Here is a 22,067-nt window from a genome sequence, read left to right as displayed (position 1 = left end):
AATGCAGGAGACCTGCGTTCGATCCCTGGATCAGGAAGATTCCCCTAGAGAAGGAAGTGTCTACCCATTCCAGTATTGTTGCCTAGGAAAGCCCATGAACAGAGGAGCCTGGTGGGCTACAGTCCATGGAGTCGCAAAGAGTTGGACAGGACTTAATAATGACTAATATACACACAGTTGCTTTACAGTGTTGTGTTAGTTTCTGCTGTACAGCAAAATGAATTGGTTATACATAGTCACATATCCCCTCATTTTTAGATTTCCTTCCCATTTCTTTGGCTTCCCTGATAGCTCAGTTGGTAAAGAATCCGCCTGCAATGCAGGAGACCCTGGTTCGATTCCTGGGTCGGGAAGATACCCTGGAGAAGGGATAGGCTATCCACTCTAGTATTCTTCGGCTTCCCTTGTGGCTCAGCTGGTAAAGAATCTGCCTGCAATGCAGGAGACCTGGGTTCGACCCCTGGGTTGGGAAGATTCCCTGGAGAAGGGAGCGGCTACCCACTCCAGTATTCTGGCCTGGAGAATTCCGTGGCTACAGTCCATGGGGTCCCAAAGAGTTGGACACAACTGAGCAACTTTCACTTTCCCATTTAGGTCACCACGGAGCACTGAATAAAGTTCCTTTTGCCATAGAGTAGGTTCTCATTAGTTATCTTTTTTACACATAGTAATGTATTTGTTGCATAGGCATAGCAGAATTTAGTACCCCCTGGCCTCTTATGCCAAATCTCTATACTTGCCTAGGTTTCCAACTTCAAGAGGCATTTTGGCTCTTTTGAGGGACTCTATCTCCTCTTCTGCCCTCATCCAGGACCATCTTTGATGTTTATTTAAACATGCTTCCTGTGGATTCCAATTCTAAAGGCTCAGGGTTGTTGCAGGTGGTGAGGAGTAGAAGAGGGGAAAGCCACATGCTGTGGTCTGAGCCCCACTCCTTCATGCCCTCCTTCTCCTCCTTCTCTCCCCGCATCTCCAGTAGTGCTCTCTTCTGCGTATCCAGAACATTTTCAGTAAGGGAACTCTCTGATTCTGATTAGACCCCAGATACTAGATTTGAAGCCACATGTTCAACTTTTCTACTAAAGAACACTGTGGACTGTTTCCCCGCCTGTCTTTTTGCTAGGTCTGCAGGGAATGTAGTCATTTACCTATTGGTCCACAAATAGGTGCTTCATTTGAGTGTGTCTGTATCCTTCTGCAGCAGACACAATTCTTCCTACCTGAAGATGGGACTGCATAGACAGGTTGTATAGCACCAGTTTAGATAGTTGAAATTCAAAGTCATCACCCTGGTATGATTTTAGGGTCACCAGCTTCCAGCTTCCCAGTCACAAAATTATAGAACCCTGAAATTCTACCTTTAGAGATCCATTCTTTTTCTCTGGCTTACTTTCCTTTTGACTTGCACAGACCTCAGAGCTCCCAGGTAATTCTTCTTAGTCATCAACTGTCTAGTAAGATTCTCTGCTGGCAACAGGCAAATTTAGGGAAGATAACAAAAGGCACTTCATCAAATATTAAGAGTAAGGAAAAGGGATACAATAAAAACATTAAAAATAGCATCCTAGTGGAAGGTGGCAGTGGAGGTCCTGAACTTTGACCTTCTTTACACTTTGGGCAGTAAATAGGTGTGAATGTGGTTGGTGCATCTGGAGGATGAGTTCGGTGTTGTGAAGCGGTCTTTCCCTCTCCTTTCAGCGTTCCAGTGCATTGAGGCCATGCACACCTGCCTCACTCAGGACCAGCTGGTGGTGGAGTGGCAAAGCTCTGCTCCAGAGGTTGATACATGGATGGTGGAGTGGGTCCCAGACTTGGACTCAAAGCCCTTGGCCATCTCCTGGGAGTCTGTATCTCACACCAGAAACTGGACAATCCAGCAAGGTAGCCAGTGAGGACCCCACAGGTTCTTGCTGTGTAGGATTCACTTTCATTTTTACCAGTTTTAAAATCCTTAATTTTGGCTTCTTACCTGTAAATTGTGAGTAATAGAATTTGACAGGCTAGGGCAAGCTTAGTGACGTGTGCTTCTTGGCATTTCCCAGCATTGCTGGAATAAGAAGCCATGAGGATCAGACTAGGCAGCTGACGTGTTTCCAGGTGGAAAGCACCCTCTTTGGTGGTGGACACCCACCATCAGAGAGCTCTTCCCAGATACCGTGATCATGTGGATGCAATGTGGAAATCATGTGATTGCATGGAAACACTGGACTTTGTATCCCATCTGTCCTACTCAGGGCGCCTCCTTCAGTTCTGGCTGCATGTTTAGGTTCTAGGGCCCTTCCCCAAGTGACTGATACAGAGAATAGCCTTCTTTTCAAGAAAGTCCCTGCTCCATATAAGACATTTAAGTGAGGCTTTACTCTCCCAGTCCTATCACCCCAACCATTTTTAATATTTAATAGCATCTATATGAAGAATTATACTTATGTAGGGATGCAGACAGACAGAAGAGCTAGAATTTATGGTAGCTGAGTTCTCTAGGGTGATATGCTATTGAAAGAAGAATTAAGTTTATTCTGAGGTGCACCCCAAATGATGTAACAAAATCAGTGATGAAGGAGAGCCTGGATCTCTTTCTTCTCCTTTCCTGGGTGGCTCAACCATTTTGTCAGAGTGGTGCAAGTTTGGTTCTAGGAATTAGTTTTAAAATGTTAGAACCAACATAGATATTAGAGACCATCCAACTTAACTCCCTTATTTTCCAGGTGTGGCGATGATAGGGAAATAAAATACCTTCTGTAAGTCATATGTCCTAAGTCTTAGTCTAGCATTCCTTCCTCTATGCCGTGCTCTGCACCTAACGCTTCTTTCTCCCTCCCTCCCTCCTTCTCTCTCTTTCCCTCCTGCTGCCCCATTCCCTCTCTGCCTCCCCTTTTTCTACAGATGAACTGAAACCTTTCTGGTGCTACAATATCTCTGTGTATCCAATGTTGCAAAACCGAGTGGGTGAACCATATTCCATCCAGGCTTATGTCAAAGAAGGTGGTATGTATGGACAAGGTTCCATTGGGCAAAGGCAACTCTGGGGCCTGTCCATCATTTACCCAAGGCTGCGAAGGCCTGTAGCTTGTTCACAGTTGCTTTAGTGCTCATCCGTGCTGCACATTTAGCTTGTAGTAAGCTATGTATACTTATTACAGTTTGTAGTAGTTGACACAGTTGTGGTCAAAGTATGGAGTCACTGAATTTTAAAGCTGTGGTGGACATTAGAGATCATCAAGCCCAAGTCCCTCATCTCACAAAAGCAAGGCTCAAAGAGGTGAACCAACTTGCCCAAAGTCACAAAGAAACAGTGCCAACAGCTCTATAATCAGAAAAGACCAAGCTAGGAACCCTAAGAATAACTTGGAGATGCTAAAAAATTATATTTGATTGTATAAGAATAAGCAAAGGTTTTATTGGTGAACTGCCGGGGTCCAGCCCTGGTGGGTCCAGGGTAATTTGAAGTGGAGATGGAATCGGCATCCTAGGAAAAACCTTATTTAATTACAGATATAGATTAGAAACGGATAGTGTAGTAGGAAATATTAGTGGAGAAAAAGAGGCTGAATAACTTGGTTTACGTGGGATACCAATAAAATTCCAAGACAAGGAATTTGCACCATCTACGTTGGGCCACCGGCGCCACTTGAATATCAGAAGATGCCCCTCCTTGGGCTCCTTCTCACATGGAACTTAAAAGCCAGGGCAAGTAAGTAGACGTGGTAAGCACCCACGCTCCAGATGGGAATTCAGCCAGAAAAACGGGGAGCAAGAAAGAAACGACACGGGGGAATCAGTCTTTCCAGAAACTGATCCGATCTCTTTATTTTTTAGGTTTGCTTATATACCCTTTGTTACACATAGAGACAAATGGAAACTTTAAAGTCACGCGGGGGTCGGCAGTCCTGACCTTTATCAAAATCAGGTGCTTCACATAAATGTATACAAAACAGGTCATAGGGGTTTTACATCATCTTCTGGCCATGAGGCCTGCTGACATTTTATGACCCTTTCTTTCTGATAATGGTCAGTTAACCAGAAAACTTATTTTTTCCAAGGGTGTTTTTCTTAAACCAGGTGCCACCCTCTGAAGGTGCCAGATAAAGTTGCATTCCTATAGGGTGAGGGTGTAGTGGGTTATAACTAAGAAAGGAATTTATTTAACCTAAGGTTAACATGATTAATCTTAAAGGTTAATACTTATTTCTCCTATATGCTAGTTATATTTATTATAAGGGCAGGGAATATGGAGATTTAGCAGCAAAAATCAGCCCAACAAATGAAAACCCTTCACTGATGTTCCCCTTAAGATCTATTTAGTCTTAAGATAGTGATAAAGTTACATTTTTACATAGCAAGGACACAGTGATTTATAGCAAAGTACAGTGAGTAACAGAAGAGAAAATTCATTAATTCAAAAAGTCTAGTATTGCTAACATCAAAAACTACTATATTTCCTTTTCTATATTCCAAATACATTAATATATTCCCAGGTGCCTAAGGATATGGAGGCCTGGCGGCAATCATTGACTCAACAATGAGAAAAGCCCTATGCTAATTAAGATTTTTAAAATACTCCAAACTCTCTGTGCTGTTTATGGTTGAGAGGTAGTAAACAATCATGTGCCTAGTGGCAGGAGTATGAATAATCCTGTCACACAAACTAGTCTGCCAGCAGAGAGGTTTGACCTGAGACACCCTTGTCACACCCAGGAATTTTTATTGACGGGACCTGCAAGTTTACTCCTTCTCCGAGAGAACTGGTGGGGAACAGCCCCCCGTAAAGTCAGAGGTGTAGGTGAGAGCATGAAACAGTAAAGTAGGTAGACTCTGGTTTTGGGGGTAGATGCTCGGGAACAGGGGGTTTCCTGAGGCTCGATCTTGGCTTTGCATATGCCGAAGCCTCCTTCCTCATGATCTTTGCCATGGGTGGAGTTCCTCACACTGGCTCCCGGCATCGAACCACTCAGACTTTACTTCTACCTTTTTGGAAGTTAACATCTTCCAGATTCAACCTTAGGAAATATATCCTGTCACTCAAAGATAGCTCACGGAGGCATAATCTTCAACGGTTTGATAATAGCTATTACACGTATGGATGAAAGAGCTGGGTGCCAAATTAGTGAGAGGTCTATGAGAAAGTACTCTTTCTCTGGTCTTTGACTCTGCTTCTCTTCCTGTTTGAGAGGCATGATTCTAGACAACAGTTTTCTCAAGACAAGTTGATTCATCATTTCCCTACTCTGCCCCATCTCCCACCCCCAGCACTGATTACAGTTTGAGGACTGGGCAGAGACTTCGTAAGGGAAGGACCTGCTGGGGTGTGATTCGGTGTTCATTTGTCTCTTCGTCCTATAAAGTTCCATCAGAAGGTCCCGAGACGAAGGTGGAGAACATTGGTGTGAGGACAGTCACAATTACATGGAAGGAGATACCCAAGCATCAGAGAAATGGCTTCATCAACAATTACACCATATTTTACCAAGCTGAAGATGGAAAGGAATTCTGTAAGTGAGCTTATAGTCAAGCTGAAAGAACCCCGAGCCCCAGCTAGATGCTGCAGATAGACCTGCTATCGAGGTAGATCCTGTGGTGGATGCCCTTCCATTTTGCAGGAATCACTAACTTCCTTGAGATTCTCTGAAAACAGAGTCAAGGGTGTCCATCTCTTGAGTTTTTAAGAGTCAAATGAGGTTGAAATGACTGTCCCTGAGAGTCCTGTAGGGACCAGAGAAATTGATACAATTTGTGCCCATTAGGCTGTGAACAGTGGGCCTCCTGGGAGCTTCTTGACCTTTACTCCAGAGTGGCACATGCCTAGATTAAAGGCTAGAGGGGACAGACCCTGTTTGGTGGCACTTGCTTCAGTGAAGGACCCTTTACAATGGCTTCTACCGTCCACTGCCTTTTTCTTGCATCTACAATATTGCCTGACATCTTCAATTGTGGGCTAGGCCTGGGTTTCTGGTTAGGCTAATTTTTGTTGTTGTTATGGTAAAATACATATAATGTAAATTTTACCACTTCAAACATGTGAAAGTATACAATTTAGTGGCACTAAGTATTAAGCATCCATAATGTTGTAACCATAACACTACTTATTTCCACTCCAAACAGAAACTGTGTACCCGTCAATCAGTCACTTCCTTACCCTTGTCCCACAGTCCGCGGCAACCAGAAAACTCCTTTCTGTTTCTATGGGTTTACTTATTCTGGATATTTCATATAAACAGAATCATACAATATGTGACCTTTTTTTTTTTTCGGCCTGGCTTCTATCACTTGGCATAATGTGTTCAAAGTTCATCCATGTTGTAGCATATATTAGCCCCTAATTCCTTTTTATGGCTAAATAATATTTTATTATATCAAGAAACATTTTTTAAAATCCATTCATCAGTTGATAAAACATTTTAGCCACTGTGATTAATGCTGCTGTGAACATTGGTGCATAAATATCTGTTTGAATCTCTGCTTTTAATTCTTTGGGGGTATATACTAGGATTAGAATTGCTAGGTCATTTGGGAATTCTAAGTTAACTTACCAAGGAGCTACCAAACTGTTTTCCGTAGCAGCTACACCACTTTACATTACTACCAGCAATAAATTAGAGTTCTAATTTTCTACATCCTTATCAACACTTGTTATTTTCCATTTTTAAAAAGTGTGGCTGTCCTAGTGGGTATAAAATGCTATCTCAATGTGATTTTTAAAAAATGTATTTATGTTTAATTGAAGGATAATTGCTTTACAACAACATGTTGGTTTCTGTCATATATCAACATGAACCAGCCATATCAATGTGGTTTTCATTTGCACTTCCATAATAACTAATGATGTAGAGAATCTTTTATATGTGTTTGTTGTCCATTTGTATATCTTCTTTTTTTTTTAATTTTTATTTTTACTTTATTTTACTTTACAATACTGTATTGGTTTTGCCATACATTGACATGAATCTACCACGGGTGTACATGCGTTCCCAAACATGAACCCCCCTCCCACCTCCCTCCCCATAACATCTCTCTGGGTCGTCCCCGTGCACCAGCCCCAAGCATGCTGTATCCTACATCAGACATAGACTGGCGATTCGATTCTTACATGATAGTATACATGTTTCAATGCCATTCTCCCAAATCATCCCACCCTCTCCCTCTCCCTCTGAGTCCGATTATACAGAGTGAAGTAAGCCAGAAAGAAAAACACCAATACAGTATACTAACACATATATATGGAATTTAGAAAGATGGCAATGACGACCCTGTATGCCAGACAGCAAAAAAGACACAGATGTGTATATCTTCTTTAGAGAAAGTCTTTTCAGTCTCTTTGCTCATTTTTAAATTTGGCTGTTTGTCTTTCAGTTGTTCAGTTGTTAGGTTTTTTTTTTTTTTAATTCTGGATACAAATTCCTTATCAAATGTATGATTTGCAAATATTTTTTCCATTCTGTGAGTTTTTCCCTCTCTTGATAGTGTCTTTTGATGCACAAAAACTTTTAATTTTGATGAAGTGCAGTTTAATCTTTCTGTTCCTTATATTCAAGGCCATATAGATCTACCCTATGTGGTTTTGTAAGCATTTTATAGTTTTAACTCTTATATTTAGGTCTTTGATCCATCTTAATAAGCTAATTACAATGGATAGAGAGATAGGAGTGTGAGATGGCCAAGCTTGGAAGCACACAGGTTCCAGTGCTCTTATTTGAGCTCCAATAAAGCACAGTTTTCACTTGAGTTTGGCTGTGGTGTTTGACTTCTATATTTTTCCTTTAGCCAAGACAGTCAACTCCAGGATCCTGCAGTATGACCTGGAGTCCCTGACACGAAAGACCTCTTACACTGTTTGGGTCAAGGCCAGCACCAGTGCTGGGGGAGTTGATGGCCCCAGGATAAACTTCAAGACATTGTCAATTAGTGAGTACTCCTTTATTCCCTGGGAATGTCTCCTTGGCATTCTCCTAGGCCAGTCACAGGTGGTGTTTGCCAGGGGCAGGGGGAAGCCAAGTGAAAGGGTGAAGTAGGAAGAACCATTTGTTCTCTGACTCACTGGCCTTCCAGGAAAGCATATGAGTAATGGGAGGGAGGGCAGGAAGATTGAGAGCTGAATTTGGAAAGATGGTTCATTTTGCTTCTTCTTCGGGGGTAGCCCCAAATCTTCATAGAGAGGAGGGATCAAGTTAATGCCAACTTTACTGACCCTTCAAACAAGCCCCACCTGAAGACAATCCCCAGTTCACAGTCGTCAATCCCTGTGTGTCAAACAAGTAAAAACCTTGCACCATTGACCCACTTAATGTCACATTTGTGGAGTCTTCTGAGTAAAAAAGTGCATAATATGTTCTAGTAATCAGATTTTATATTAAAAATGGGAGCAAGAAAAATTTAATAAATACAACAATAATGTAAAATATAATGTGATTCATATGATGCTTGTGGGGGCTATTCAAGAGGGAAAGAAGATGGGCTGAGAAGGGAGATGAAAGAGAAAGAAGGAAGGAAGATGGGAGAAACAGGTTAATTTTTCCAAGTCTTTGAATGACAGAGATTTGATTGTTCAGTTCAGTTCAGTTCAGTTCAGTCGCTCAGTCATGTCCGACTCTTTGTGACCCCATGAATCGCAGCACGCCAGGCCTCCCTGTCCATCACCAACTCCCGGAGTTCACTCAAACTCACGTCCATCGAGTTAGTGATGCCATCCAGCCATCTCATCCTCGGTCATCCCCTTCTCCTCCTGCCCCCAATCCCTCCCAGCATCAGAGTCTTTTCCAGTGAGTCAACTCTTCGCATGAGGTGGCCAAAGCACTGGAGTTTCCGCTTTAGCATCATTCCTTCCAAAGAAATCCCAGGGCTGATCTCCTTCAGAATGGACTGGTTGGATCTCCTTGATATACTAACACTTTTTTTAAAAATGAAACTTAAAAGTGAAAGAATATTGCAAAATTTCAATAAAAGCTAGAAATAGTCTAAGTATTCTTGGAAGTCCCTTGTTTAATCATGTTTCCAAGAGAAGAAAAGTAGTTTATGGTTCTAGAAAATGTGGGTACAGTATATGTTTCTACACAGAAAACATATTCTTTTTTTATTGACTGAAACATTGTCTTTAGGGACTTCTTTTTTTGATACTGCTCTTTAAAATTTTAAAAAATCATGTTATATTTTTACAACACTAGGCACAAATTGCATTATCTGGTGGAATTTCTCTAGGGGTCAACTTGAAGGCAAAATTCTACCTTGGAGCCTAGACGTTTCTTACCTTTGGTTCTTATAGATCTCCCTGCTTCTATCTTTGATCCTCTACCATCTGTTTTCCACACAGCAGCCAGAGTTTAAAATCCTAGATGCCCTGCTTAAAAGCCACCAGTGGCTTCTGTTGTATTTTAAATAAAATCCAAACTCCTTCCCATAGCTTTTAGGACCCTTCCTCATCATCCCTTCCTGGTCTCACCTCCCACCACTTCCCAATTATGTTCCCATTTATGCTCCTGCATCTGCTCTTTTTTCTGCCTGGAATGCTTTCCCCAAAATGAACATGGCTCATTCCTTCTCATTATTCACATTAGCTCAAATTTCACTTCTCCCAAGAGCCTTCCTTTGCTACCCTATCTAAAGGTGCTAACTCCTATCCTACTTTACCCTAGTTATTCTCTAATAATAAAAATAATTTTTTAAAATACCCATTTTATCTGAAAGAATCTTGCATTATTTATTGTCTCAATTCTTCTACAATTCTTTACTCTCATGTAAACTCCATGAGAGTAGGGATTCTTGTGTTTCTTGCTGTTTATTTTATTACTCAGAATAGTGTTTGGCAAATTGTAAGTTCTCAGAAATTGTTTATTAAATGAATGAAACTGGAGGATGAACCTGGGAAACATAATTTCTGTCAGTATTATTCAGGGAAGGAGAAATGAAATGAATTTGAATTAAATTGAAAGAAGATTGACAAGGAATATGTTGCTAAAACTACTGGTTCAGTTCAGTTCAGTTCAGTCACTCAGTCGTGTCCGACTCTTTGCAACCCCATGAACCGCAGCACACCAGGCCTCCCTGTCCATCACCAACTCCTGGAGTCTACCCAAACCCGTGTCCATTGAGTCGGTGATGCCATCCAACCATCTCATCCTCTGTCGTCCCCTTCTCCTCCCGCCTTCAATTTTTCCCAGCATCAGGCTCTTTCCAATGAATCAGCTCTTCGCATCAGGAGGCCAAAGTATTGGAGTTTCAGCTTCAAAATCAGTCCTACCAATGAACACTCAGGACTGATCACCTTTAGGACGGACTGGTTGGATCTCCTTGCAGTCCAAGGGACTCTCAAGAGTCTTCTCCAACACCACACTTCAAAAGCATTAATTATTTGGCTCTCAGCTTTCTTTATAGTCCAACTCTCACATCCATACATGACCACTGGAAAAACCATAGCCTTGACTAGACGAACCTGTGCTGGCAAAGTAATGTCTCTGCTTTTTAATATGCTGTCTAGGTTGGTCATAACTCTCCTTCCAAGCAGCAAGTGTCTTTTAATTTCATGGCTGCAATCACCATCTGCAGTGATTTTGAAGCCCAGAAAAATAAAGTCAGCCACTATTTCCACTGTTTCCCCATCTATTTGCCATGAAGTGATGGGACGGGATACCATGATCTTTGTTTTCTGAACGTTGAGCTTTAAGCCAACTTTTTCACTCTCCTGTGTCACTTTCATCAAGAGGCTCTTTAGTTCTTCTTTGCTTTCTGCCATAAGGGTGGTGTCATTTGCATATCTGAGGTTATTGATATTTCTCCAGGCAATCTTGATTCCAGCTTGTGCTTCCTCCAGCCCAGCATTTCTCATGATGTACTCTGCATAAAAACTGGAAGGAATTATTAATCTTTGATTTTTGTCAAGAAAGTAAGGAGCTCAGCCTACTACTGACTTTTGTTCTCCTTTTCCCAAAGGTGTCTTTGAGATTTTTCTTGTAACTTCTCTGGTTGGAGGGGGCCTTCTTATTCTCATCATCCTGATGGTGGCATATGGCATCAAAAAACCCAAGTGAGTTTGGAGACAACAATGTGGGCCCTCAAAATCAGGGATGGAAAGGGGGTAGAAGGCATCATGGGTGGAAGAGGGCACGCTGCCATTTAGGCATATTCGTTCATTTTTTGATTTTTCACATAGCTACTGAATTTATCATGTGCCTTACACTGTGGCACATCAGAATTCTAACTGGAGCAGATGACCTCCACCCCCCACAGTCCCATGTACCAGGCCTAGGACTTTTTGAAGCCAGGAAAGTGCCAGCTGCCTCACAGGCTTTATCTGCTATGTTCTGCAGTTGAGACTAGAGCTGGGGAGAAGATCCTCTCTCTCAGTGTCTAGTGGGGACCACTGGCAGCAGCAAAGGGTCTCCAGGTGGCCAGCTTCTCTTCTAGGTAGAGTAGGGAGCAGGGTGCCCATGGCGCTGGAGCACTGGCTAGCACATGCTCAGCATAGACTGCTCCTTGCTAGTTACACAGTGTTGGAGGGCTGGCTGAAGGCCATTTGTCCTGCCTGCTCTGGCCACTGTATGGAAGGACGCCTGTCTTCAGGGTCTTGTGCTTTCTCTCCCGGGGTGCCTCATTCTACCCTGAGGGTCACAGGCTCCCTCCCTGGTAGGCCTCTCTCTCCAGAACTGCACAGTTGTGAGCCTTCTCTGCCAAGCTGCGCTTGCGTGTGCATGTGCGCTAAGTCACTTCAGTCGTGTCTGACTCTTTGCAACCCTAGAAACCCCAACTAGGGACCATAGCCTGCCAGATTCCTCTGTCTGTGGGATTCTCCAGGCAAGAATACTGGAGTGGGTTGTCATGCCCAGCTCCAGGGGGTCTTTCCAGCCCAGGGATTGAACCCACGTCTCTAATGTCTCCTGCATTGGCAGGTGGGTTCTTTACCACTGACGCCACCTGGGAAGCCCAAGATGTGCTTAGTTATGGTCAGACTAAGTCAACCTCAGTTCCTGTGGATTGTAACTGAATCTTCAGCACAAATTCTTGTACATTTTTCGTATCTAAAAGCTCCCAGGTGGTGATGGTGCTGCTGGTTGGGAACCACACTTTGAGAATCACTGCTCTAAAATATGGGTATCTTATAAGACTTAGAGTGTTACCTTTCCTGTGGAATAAATCTCAAACAAATGGCTCTGCAATAGTGTGATTCCCGGCACCAGGATCAGGGGGTGGGGACGCAGTGGCAGGAGAGTGGGAAAGAGTAGCTTTGTCTGGGGAAAGGTCTCCCTCTATCACGTCCCACAGATGACTTTCAGTTTCACCACCCACCCCCCCCAACAAAGTATTTTGTTTTCTCAGTTTCCATCAGGAGGCTGTGAGCTTGCCATTATTCAATAGGGAGCCATACAGTTCCCCATGTGTGTGTGCATGCTCAGTTATGTCTGATTCTTTGTGACCCCCATGGACTGTAGCCCGCCAGGCTCCTTTGTCCATAGAATTTTCCAGGCCAGAATATTGGTGTGGGATGCCATTTCCTTCTCCAGGGGATCTTCCCAACTTGAACCTGGGTCTTGCGTCTCCTCCACTGGAAGGCGAGTTAACACTCTTTCGGTTTGGCCATGCAGTACAAGTAAAATGCTTCTTGGGCTCACTTCCTGTTTTAAAATCTTCTCTCTTATTAGCAAACTGAAGCACCTATGTTGGCCTGATGTTCCCAACCCTGCTGAAAGCAGTATAGCCACGTGGTGTGGAGATGATTTCAAGGTAAACACTCCTGTTTCTATTAAGGAGATTGTGAGCAGGCTGGTTATGGGAGGTGGACAGGATGTTGCAGGTGGGGAGCAGTCCTGGGCTGAGATTTGCACAGGGTTCACACAAGGGGAACTCGAGGTTTAAACATCCCAGGGAATGGCTGGCAGGACAAGTGGAATCAGCCTTCCTGGAACAACTTTGACCTCAATCTTTGGACAAGAGGAAAGGACTTCACTAGGCTCATAGAACCTGGTGTTTGCTGGGCATAGAACTGGTCCTATAAAGGATGCCACAGAAGAAAGACACTGGCCTTACCTTTAAGGACCTGACTGTCCAGTTAGAAAGCAGGAGAGCCCAGCTATAAGGTTGGAGGCCATTGAAAAAGCAGCCAAGAGCAAATGAATCCAGAAACCTCGACTGCTTATGTGCATTTCTGTCCAAAGGCTGGGGCAGGCTGCATCAAACTGTTTTTCTCAGATTGGAGAAGTTGGCAATGGGTATTCTCATGAGTTATTCATAATAGAAAGTTTCCTTTCACATACATTTTGAAAGTGAAAACTTCTGAAATTTTTAAGGTTCAATTTCTTGGTTAAGTAGAAATAATCCCAATCAAGCATAACCTTTAAATCCTTATTATTGAAGGACTATTTTCAGTATCCCTTGATCCAGGAATTTTTAGTATTAGCCCTCATTTCAATTCAGAAGACTTTTTAACATGGACATTAAAATTATTTTATTATTTATTTAATTAAATTTTTGTTATTTTTATTTTCTTCTCTCATCATTCATGTATTATCCTATTTAATTTCCTACTGATCAAAAGTTATTAAGAGAGTAAATTAATTCATAGGAAGTATTGTCTGATGTCTAAAATGTTTTTTGAATTATCTGTAGCACCCACTTATTAATCACTCAATATATGCCAGGCATTGAACTAGGCTCTGAGAATGCAAAGAGGTCAGACCCTGCCCCTGCCAGGAAGCCATCTTTGATTTTTCTGGTGACATTGGGCAAGTCATTTGTATTTATGACTGTGGTTTTTCCATCTGTAAGAGTTTTAATTTTGATGCCTCCATCTCCACTGGGATTCTGTGAGCCTGTGATTATATGAAAAATAGCTCTGGGCTCCCTAGAAGAAGAAATTATTTCAATATAGTGTGTTCTTCTCAGGAAATAGACTACTCTTGCCAAGTTCCCATGGAAGGGCACCACTTCTAGCCTCTGAGATGAATGTGGCAGACTAGTGCAGAGGTGGGCTTTGGGTGTCCCAAGCCCAATAGCTTTTGTCTACATCACATGTGGCCCCCAAATGACCACTGAGGGCGTGTCTCTCTCACTTTCCCAGGGTAAGCTAAATCTGAAGGAGTTTGACGACTCTGTGAACAGAGAAGACGGGATTCTAAAACCATGTTATTCAACCAATGACCTTATTGACAAGTTGGTGGTGAACTTTGAGAGTTTTCTGGAAGTGGTTTCCACTGAGGATCCTGGAAAGGTTTGGGAAAATATCTTGGGAGGAGAAAAGAATGAGTACGTGGCCTCCCCAAACAGGCCTTACTGTCTCGCTGTTTCAGCCGAGATTCCACCCGGAGGGCCCCAGTGCCTGGGCTCAGGGATGCTAGAGGGGACCTGCCCAGAAGCCAGAGAGCAGCTTCTCCCTCCTGCCCAGGGCTTTGGGCCAGACCATCTCTGTGAGGAAGGAGCACCAAACCCATACTTGAAAAATTCAGTGACAACCAGGGAATTTCTCGTGTCTGAAAAACATCCAGAGCAAATCCACAGAGAAGTCTAAGTGCTGCCGTGGCTTGACTCCCACTGTGTCTCAGTGTGGGTGCCACACAGAGGGGAAAGGTATGGCTACAAGAGCTTTCTTGGCATCTTCCCATCCTGCTTGTATTAGAGAAAGCCTTGCACACCCCCAGACTTGGTTGGTACAGACGTGGAATTTGCTTGAGAAGAAAGGATGCTGATCAGCCTGAGCACTTTGCAGAGGAAGAACAATTTTGTCGTTGTTGTTGTTCAACTGACAAGCTGTCACTGAGGCCCCTGGCAGATGGACCTAGAGGGGCAGTAGACACTGGAGGCAGACATATGTGGCCTTCCCAAGGAAGTGGACCTTGGGCATGGCCTGTGCTGGCGCCACTCCTCGCAGCTCCAGGAGAGACTTTCCCTGTTGCCAGAAGACCGTTGTTTAGTTGGCACTTGGGTGACCTGCTGGGAGGCAAGGGGATCGCCCATCTCCTTGACTTCCCTGGCTCTAGGCTCTACTCTGAGGCAGCCCTGGCCTCGCTTTAGAGTCGCTTTAAATCTCTCTTTCAACACAGAGGCGGCAAGTGGGGTGGCCTTCCAGATGGAGTACCTGAAACACCTCATTACCCTCATTAAATCTTAAGTGTTTGCAACAACAACCAACCCAGGACTCTTGCCCTTGGTCCACTCCATGCCTGCAGCGGGGGATGGAGGAACAAGGGAAGGCCTCAGCAGGGCGCTGGGGGAGGGACGCTAGCCTGGGCTGGCAGGTCCGCCCTGCTGTCCAGGTCATAGCCCAGCCCTACCAACAGTTTCCAGAGGCCCCTGCTGCCCCTCTGTCTGTGTCCAAGCCTGGGAGCTGAAAGGCACTGTAGATGGAAGTAGCTTTTTGACAGGGACTCTGGTCCCTCATGCTGGCCCGGAGCCCAGGAATGCTTATGGAACACACCCTGCAAAGGCCTCTCCCCAGAAGCAGCCAGGCAGGGCCTGCGCACGTGGAATGCTTAGTAACTGTGCTGCTCCCGCACCGGGCTCCTCTGCCTTCACCCGGCAAAGCCGGGAGCCCACAACCTTGACTGGAACCACTAGCCCAAGGGCTGATGGCAGACCCTTGGGAACTTGTGGCTGGCCCTGGGCTCACACCCTGCGCACAGTGGCTTGCTGGTGTTGGTGATGGCTCGTCTGGCCATTGCGGGAGGTTGCTGAGAACCTGGTGAGGTGGGGCAGTGGGGCCCAGTGAGCCCAGCATTTGCCAGATAAAAAGGTTGATGGTATTTTCTCCAAGAGTGAGAAGTCTGTGCTTGTGGTCCACAAGCAGCGGTCACAGACTTCACAAGCCACTGACTCAGGTGTGCAAAAACGTTGCTTTACTTTCCTATAACCGAGATTAATTTCCAGTGCCAGCCGCTGACCTTTCGAAGGAACCACCCCAAGTTAGAGATTTTGAGTTGCCTCGGGTTTGGAGCTCGGGCTCACCTGGGATTTCAATGCCCCGTCCATCCTGGGACTGGCTCTGAGTGCCAGCAAATATTCAGGGGAATGTGAGGTCTGCTGCCTGACCCCGGGCAGGGACATGCCCTCTTCCCTGTCCCCTGCCACTTTCCTCTAATCACTGCATCCTTATCGTGGGCACAAGCAAGGATGCTTTCCCAAAGCTGTCTCCTCATTAAGTCTCCAGTGTCGACAGCACCCCCAGATTCCACAGTCCTGGTTCACAGAACAGTGACCTCTGATACATCTAGGAATAAAGGATGCCTGGGGCAGGCGCTGGGAGCCTATGTTCTGGGAGCAGAAAGGGACCAAATGAAAGGGACTCCCGGCTGTGGTGGCCGCTCTCTGCCCTGACGCCTCCCTCCCCAACCCTCTTGTTATGTGGGCACTCCTGTGGACTCCCTGTCTTCCGGAACCCCAGACAGGCCCTTTCCACCCGCTTCTGATCTCTGAGCTCACAGGAGGCCCCAGCCTGGGACCCCGCATTCCTCTCTCTCCTGAGAAACCCTCTGCCACCTCCAGCTGAGGAGCAGGGACTGCCATGAGTCCCTCTAGTCTTCTCCTCACACCTTTTTGAACCTAAAGTCCAAGAAGTTGATGGTGGGGAGAGAGAAAAGGTCACAAATTGAAGTGGGTTTCAGGGATGAAGCCATTACCCTTGCTCTCCCTCCCTTACCATTCGTTAACACCTGAAGCTTCGGATGAATAGCTGGCAAATACCACGCCCTGGGGCTTCCCAGGTGGCAATACGGGTGAAGAACCTGCGTGCCAGTGCAGGAGACATAAGAGATGCGGGTTCCATCCCTGGGTCAGGAAGATCCCCTGGAGGAGGGCACAGCGATCCACTCCAGTATTCTTGCCTGGAAAATTCCATGGACAGAAGAGCCTGTCGGGCTTCAGTCCAGTGGGTCGCAAAGAGCTGGGCATGACTGAAGTGACTTTAACGCGTGCACCACACTCTTGGCCCTTCCTCTGTTTCATTCCCTTTCTCACTTTCCTTCTTGCCTCCTGTCTTCTGCTCCTTTTCCCCCACCATTCCCAGCAGCTTTGCATCTTTTTAAACGCTTCCTTTTTTTCCCCTTCCCATTTCTTGTTTCTTTTCTTTTTATCCCTTTCTCCCCTTTCCATTAGCCCCCTTATAACATCTTAAGATTTACTTCTGCTAGCTTTGAGGGCTAGGGAATTTAGGGCCCTCTGTTTTGTTCTAGATGGCCCAAGGCGGTTTCGCAGGAGTCAGTGTTTCCTGCCAGGAAAAGGGGCAAGTTTCGAGGAAGGCCAGCGAGCACACTGAGCAGCACTGCTCTGCAGAGCAGGTCGCGGGCCTGGCCTGGGAGAAGCCGGCGCGGGCCTTCCCCTCCTGGAATCCGGCCCCGGCCCGTCCCTGCTCTAGGGTCCTGCGCTGCCTCTGTGGCGGCAGATGGAGAGGGCCATCTGCGTTTTTTTCTGTTGCTGTCAGAGAGACGCTGAGAAGACACAAACAGGAAAACTTGTGTTATCAAGCTCATAAAAAACTGATCAAATTCTCCTTAGAGTTTTCTGGGGCTCTGGGAACCACGCAAACAGCTACATTAGTGCTGTGACTAGCCTTTCTTTTACAGTAATATCAGAAAAAATTTTTAAAGAATGGCAGAGAAGCGGTTAGTGGTTCAAAAAAGAGAGATGGTACCTTCATTCTTTCTTGGGCACCGGCAATAAAACACATGTGGGGTGGGGGTCCTGGTGGGGGTGGGGCTTTGAAAGAGGCGGAAGATGGGCAGGTCCTGCCACCCCCATGGCCCCTCATGCCTCGTGTGGGGAAAGCCTGTGCTGGTCTGCCCAACACCCCCAGTCACCCCCTGCCCCCAGTCCCTTCCCCAGGTCTCCAGGGGCTCTTAAGCTATTGTTGCTGCAGCAGGCATGCTTCGGCCCAGGTCCCTGCCAGCTGGCCCTCGAGCCCAGTCTGGGCTCTGTGTTTGAAGGGCCCATGAGCCAAAAATGATTCTTACATTTTCAAAGACTAGAAAACAAAATTAAATGAAGAATAACATCTGATGATCTGTGAAAATTCTACAGAATTCAGTGTCTACTGATGGAACTTAGTTGGGACACTGTCACACTCGTCTTTTACATATCATCTCCAGCTGCTTTCTGCACACAAAGACAGAACTGAGTAGGTGTGACAGAGTTTCTACCATAGAGCCTAAAATGGTCACCATCTGGTCCTTTATAGAAAACATTTGCTGACCCACCCCTGTGAAGCCCACAGACACAGGGCTCAGACTGGACAAAATGTTTTAATTTTGAAGTATCTGCAAAGGAAAAACAAAATCAGGCTGTGTCACTCTGGACTCCTAATTGGTTCAGGACAGACCTCTTAAAAGGGCACATATTCCCTGGCTCCCCGCGGCCCTCATGATCTCTGCCTCTGCCTGTGACTAAGCTGGAGAGTTGTGGCTTTTCAGCACTCACTCCGGTGGTTCTTGACCCAGGTCATTTGTCTCCCATCCTTGACTGTCAGACATTTGGCAATGCCTGAGGGTGCTGCTGGCGTCAAGTTAGTAAGAGCCAGCAAAGACGGTGGTCACCCTACAATGCACAGAACAGCCCCCGCAACACAGAATTATGTGTCTCCAGCCATCAGTGGTGCCGAGGTGAGAAATCCCAACTGAGCTAACCTCTGCCCTGCACCCATAGCACTGGCCGTGGGGCCGCTCAGTGCCCACACACAGCTCTAGGGGTCTCCCTTTTTTATTTTTTCGTAAATTAAATTTTGTTTTGTACTCAAGTCTACAACAGCAACAAGAACAAAAACCTCAATACCAACTATTTATTCCATTCTTAATTCATTTCTGATATGACCTGTGTTCCTTAAATGAGTACGTCTCCATTTAATTACAGGTGATATGTTGGTCCAATTGGAGCTTCCCTTTATTGTCACTTGTTATTTCATGTATAAAATCTCAAGTATGGATACAGTTCATAGTGGCCGCACCGCGCCTCTCAGTGTACCTGCATCTTGTGGTTTGCTAAAGATTGTTTTAAATGTCCTCCTCTTATAGGGAGAAACTTCAACGAACATTGTTGCACAAAATTTTCTTTTCACACCTTTGTCCTCACTTCTTGGGTAGAATTGTTGGGTCAAAGTATTATGGTCATTGCATGACTGTTCCCCCCACAAAAGCTACACTGATTTGCAATAGCACCAGACCCTGCTGTAAACTGGACTTTGTCAATTTACTGGGTATGGTCAATGAAACTTCATAGTCATTTGTCTTGCTTAAATCATTGTGAAGCGAAACTTTTCCCATTTATATTGTATAGCCCACAGACATGTGGGACCCTATCCACATGTCTGATAGCACCCACATAGGGGCTTATGGTTGAAATGGCTCATTATGTTGACCTCACAAACAAAGAATAAAATCACAGTGATCCTTGAGACTGACCAAATTGCCCAAATGCAATTCTATTTTCTCACTGGCCCCTACTTTCTCAAGGCTACGAGACCACTGGATTTCAGACCTCCAGCTACATGTCAGCAGGACTCAGCTACAGGCTAAAAATTAACCATCCCTTCAGATAATTTTTCATTGGCAGGGTGTAAGAAAGACCCCATCAGAAAGGGAGGACACTGATTCTCCTTAAGGGCCAGTCATCCTCTCGTTTTCCCTCTAATAAGTTTCTTTTTCTTGCCTGACTGCCCAGCTTGCTCTCTTTTTCTCCACACTCTCCTTACAATGTCCACCTGTTGACATTTAAAAATCTTCTATTTCTAAGCTCCCGAGGGCATTGAGAGACCAGCTGAGCTGCTACAAATGAGAGGCGCTCAGCAGGACTTTAGAACAATTGATGGACTTTATCCTTCAGCTGACAATTTAAAAATATGGGTTGTGTATGGGGTCACACAGAATCCGACATGACTGAAGCGACTTAGCAGCAGCAGCAGGGCATTTTAAAAGAGAAATTTCATGCTAATGTAGTATGTTAATTGTTTTATGTAGATGCTAATTAGCAACAAGGCCTATTTGTCTGTGGCAAATAGTATGTGGCATTACCATGCCACATCAAAGTATGTGGCATTACCATGCCGTGTGCTCTTGTTGGGAATGCTCCCTTGCTGCTAAGAAAGGGGAGTGACTCCTGCGGGAAAGCAGCCAGCCAGCCTGTAGGGAGCCACGTGGCGAGGGGAGGGGTTTGAAGGGGGCGGTGCGGGTCCAGGTCCTGCCAAGCTTGGGGGGTGAAATGCCGGGAAGATATCCCGAGGCCTGGACTTAGAGATAGAAATCAAGATGTGCATACCGGAATGCTGATGTCAGGGAGGAAAGCTGACTCCCTGTACCAGAGAAGCACCTCTTGGTGTGCTCTGCCTGTCATCTTTTCCATGGGTTGTTCGTATGTCGATGTAACACGTAATGCATGTGCATGAAAGTTCATGTGTGTGAAAACATGGTTATTGTAATGAGAATAGCCTTTCAGATGCTTTATTGTAAGTGCATTTATATTTTGATTTTTCAAATAATAAAGCAGTAACACCATTTTTAGGTAATGCATATATGTCCATTTTAAAGTTTTACCCACTCAGATGTTTAACATAAGACTTCAAAATGTAAAAGACCACCTTTGTTAGACATGAGGGGTGACTGTGGGAAACTCTAGAGGTCAGGTGACCAGGAAGCAGAGGTGGGCAATTACCCCTCATGCGCACCTCCCACTGCAGAGCCAGCCGGGCCTCAGGCGCAAGCCCTCGCTGTCCTCCGACCTGATTCCTCCTCGTGGCAGCGTTTCAAACTCCTTCCAGCTCCTCAAGCTCCCCGGGGTCTCCCCTCACTGCCCCCTCACATCAGCAGGTGACATGGTCCCCACTCATGGTGGCCCGTCTCTCCTGCGAAGGTCAGAGGCGGAGGGGACCCAGCTTGCATCCATCCCTTCCTTGGCCTCTCCTGTACTGTCACCTTCTCCCTCTCCAGCGATTCCTCCCCCTAAGCCTCTTAACAGGCTTCCAAGAGAAGAGGACAGCAAACATGCCTCCATCTCCACCTCTGCTGTCTGTGACCCCACGGCTCCACTGAACATCAAGGTAGAAAGAGCCGCACCCCAGCAGCAGCTTCTCCAAGTGGCTCAACTCCTTTATTTTTCTTTTCAATAATGAGAAGATGGAACTGCTAAAATGTTCTAGAGGAATAGAAATAAAGTGCTTTAGGAGCAGACAATTTGGAAACAAAGGCTTCAGACTGGCTTCTTAAGTGTTCAAGTATAAGGCACACATGTGCCCACTGTTGTTGGAGATGCCCTGGGGTGGGGGGGTTACCTCAGGTTTTGTTCTGTTCATCACTAAGGTCACTCCTACTTGATGCTTCATGGCACTTACTAAGAGCTTTCTGTGCACCATCCAGCAGTTCTCACAATGCTGTGTGGTACTGTTATCGAACTTGCAGAAAGGTGGGTACCATCGATAGGGAAGTGTTATTGTTCAGTTGCTAAGTCATGTCTGACTCTTTGCAACCCCAGGGACTGCAGCATGCCAGGCTTCCCTGTCCTTCACCATCTCTTGGAGTTTGCTCAGACTCGTGTCCATTGAGTCGGCGATGCTATCTAACCATCTCATCCTGTGCTGCCACCTTCTCCTTTTACCTTCAATCTTTCCCAACATCAGAGTCTTCTCCAGTGAGTCCTCTCTTTGCATCAGGTGTCCAATGCTGGAGCTTCACCTTCAGCATAGGTCTTTCCAATGAATATCCAGGGTTGATTTCCTTTAGGGTTGACTGGTTTGATCTCCTTGTAGTCCAAGGGACACACAAGGCGGTGATTTGTGAAGGGGTGAAAGGGTAGTGAAAAAAGTGAAAGTGTTAGTTGCTCGTAACTCTTTGTGACCCCATGGACTGTAGCTCGCCAGATTCCTCTATCCATGGAATTCTTCAGGCAAGAATACTAGAGTGGGTTGCCATGCCTTCCTCCAGGAGGTTTTCCCAACCCAGGGATCAAACTCCCCACATTGCAGGCAGATTCTTTACTATCTGAGCCACCAGGGAAGCCCAATAGAGTAGTACCATTATCCAATTTACAGACAAGGAAATTGAGCTCAGAGAGGCTTCAGGGACTTGGCCAAGACTCTGCAATTGGGGAATGGTGGGTTGGAACTGGGCCGCTAATTCCCC

At 45.4% G+C, this 22,067-nt stretch overlaps 1 protein-coding gene across 1 annotated transcript in view; it reads left to right on the top strand.

The window, feature by feature from the left end:
• IL31RA (interleukin 31 receptor A) overlaps positions 1–14,485 on the top strand; it is a 49,815-nt gene extending 35,330 nt beyond the window's left edge. Inside the window, exons 8-14 of the mRNA XM_068990645.1 lie at positions 1,699–1,881; positions 2,884–2,985; positions 5,343–5,489; positions 7,759–7,899; positions 10,918–11,011; positions 12,624–12,705; positions 14,039–14,485. Coding sequence (XP_068846746.1) covers positions 1,699–1,881; positions 2,884–2,985; positions 5,343–5,489; positions 7,759–7,899; positions 10,918–11,011; positions 12,624–12,705; positions 14,039–14,485 — 1,196 coding nt within the window. The remainder of the gene's footprint in view (positions 1–1,698; positions 1,882–2,883; positions 2,986–5,342; positions 5,490–7,758; positions 7,900–10,917; positions 11,012–12,623; positions 12,706–14,038) is intronic.
• Positions 14,486–22,067: the final 7,582 nt, after the last annotated feature.

The sequence above is a fragment of the Capricornis sumatraensis genome, chromosome 18 (genome assembly GCF_032405125.1).
Source record: "Capricornis sumatraensis isolate serow.1 chromosome 18, serow.2, whole genome shotgun sequence".
In the NCBI taxonomy this organism is placed as follows: domain Eukaryota; kingdom Metazoa; phylum Chordata; class Mammalia; order Artiodactyla; family Bovidae; genus Capricornis; species Capricornis sumatraensis.
Note: the sequence above shows the minus strand (reverse complement) of the source record. Positions and strands in the feature narration are given on the sequence as shown.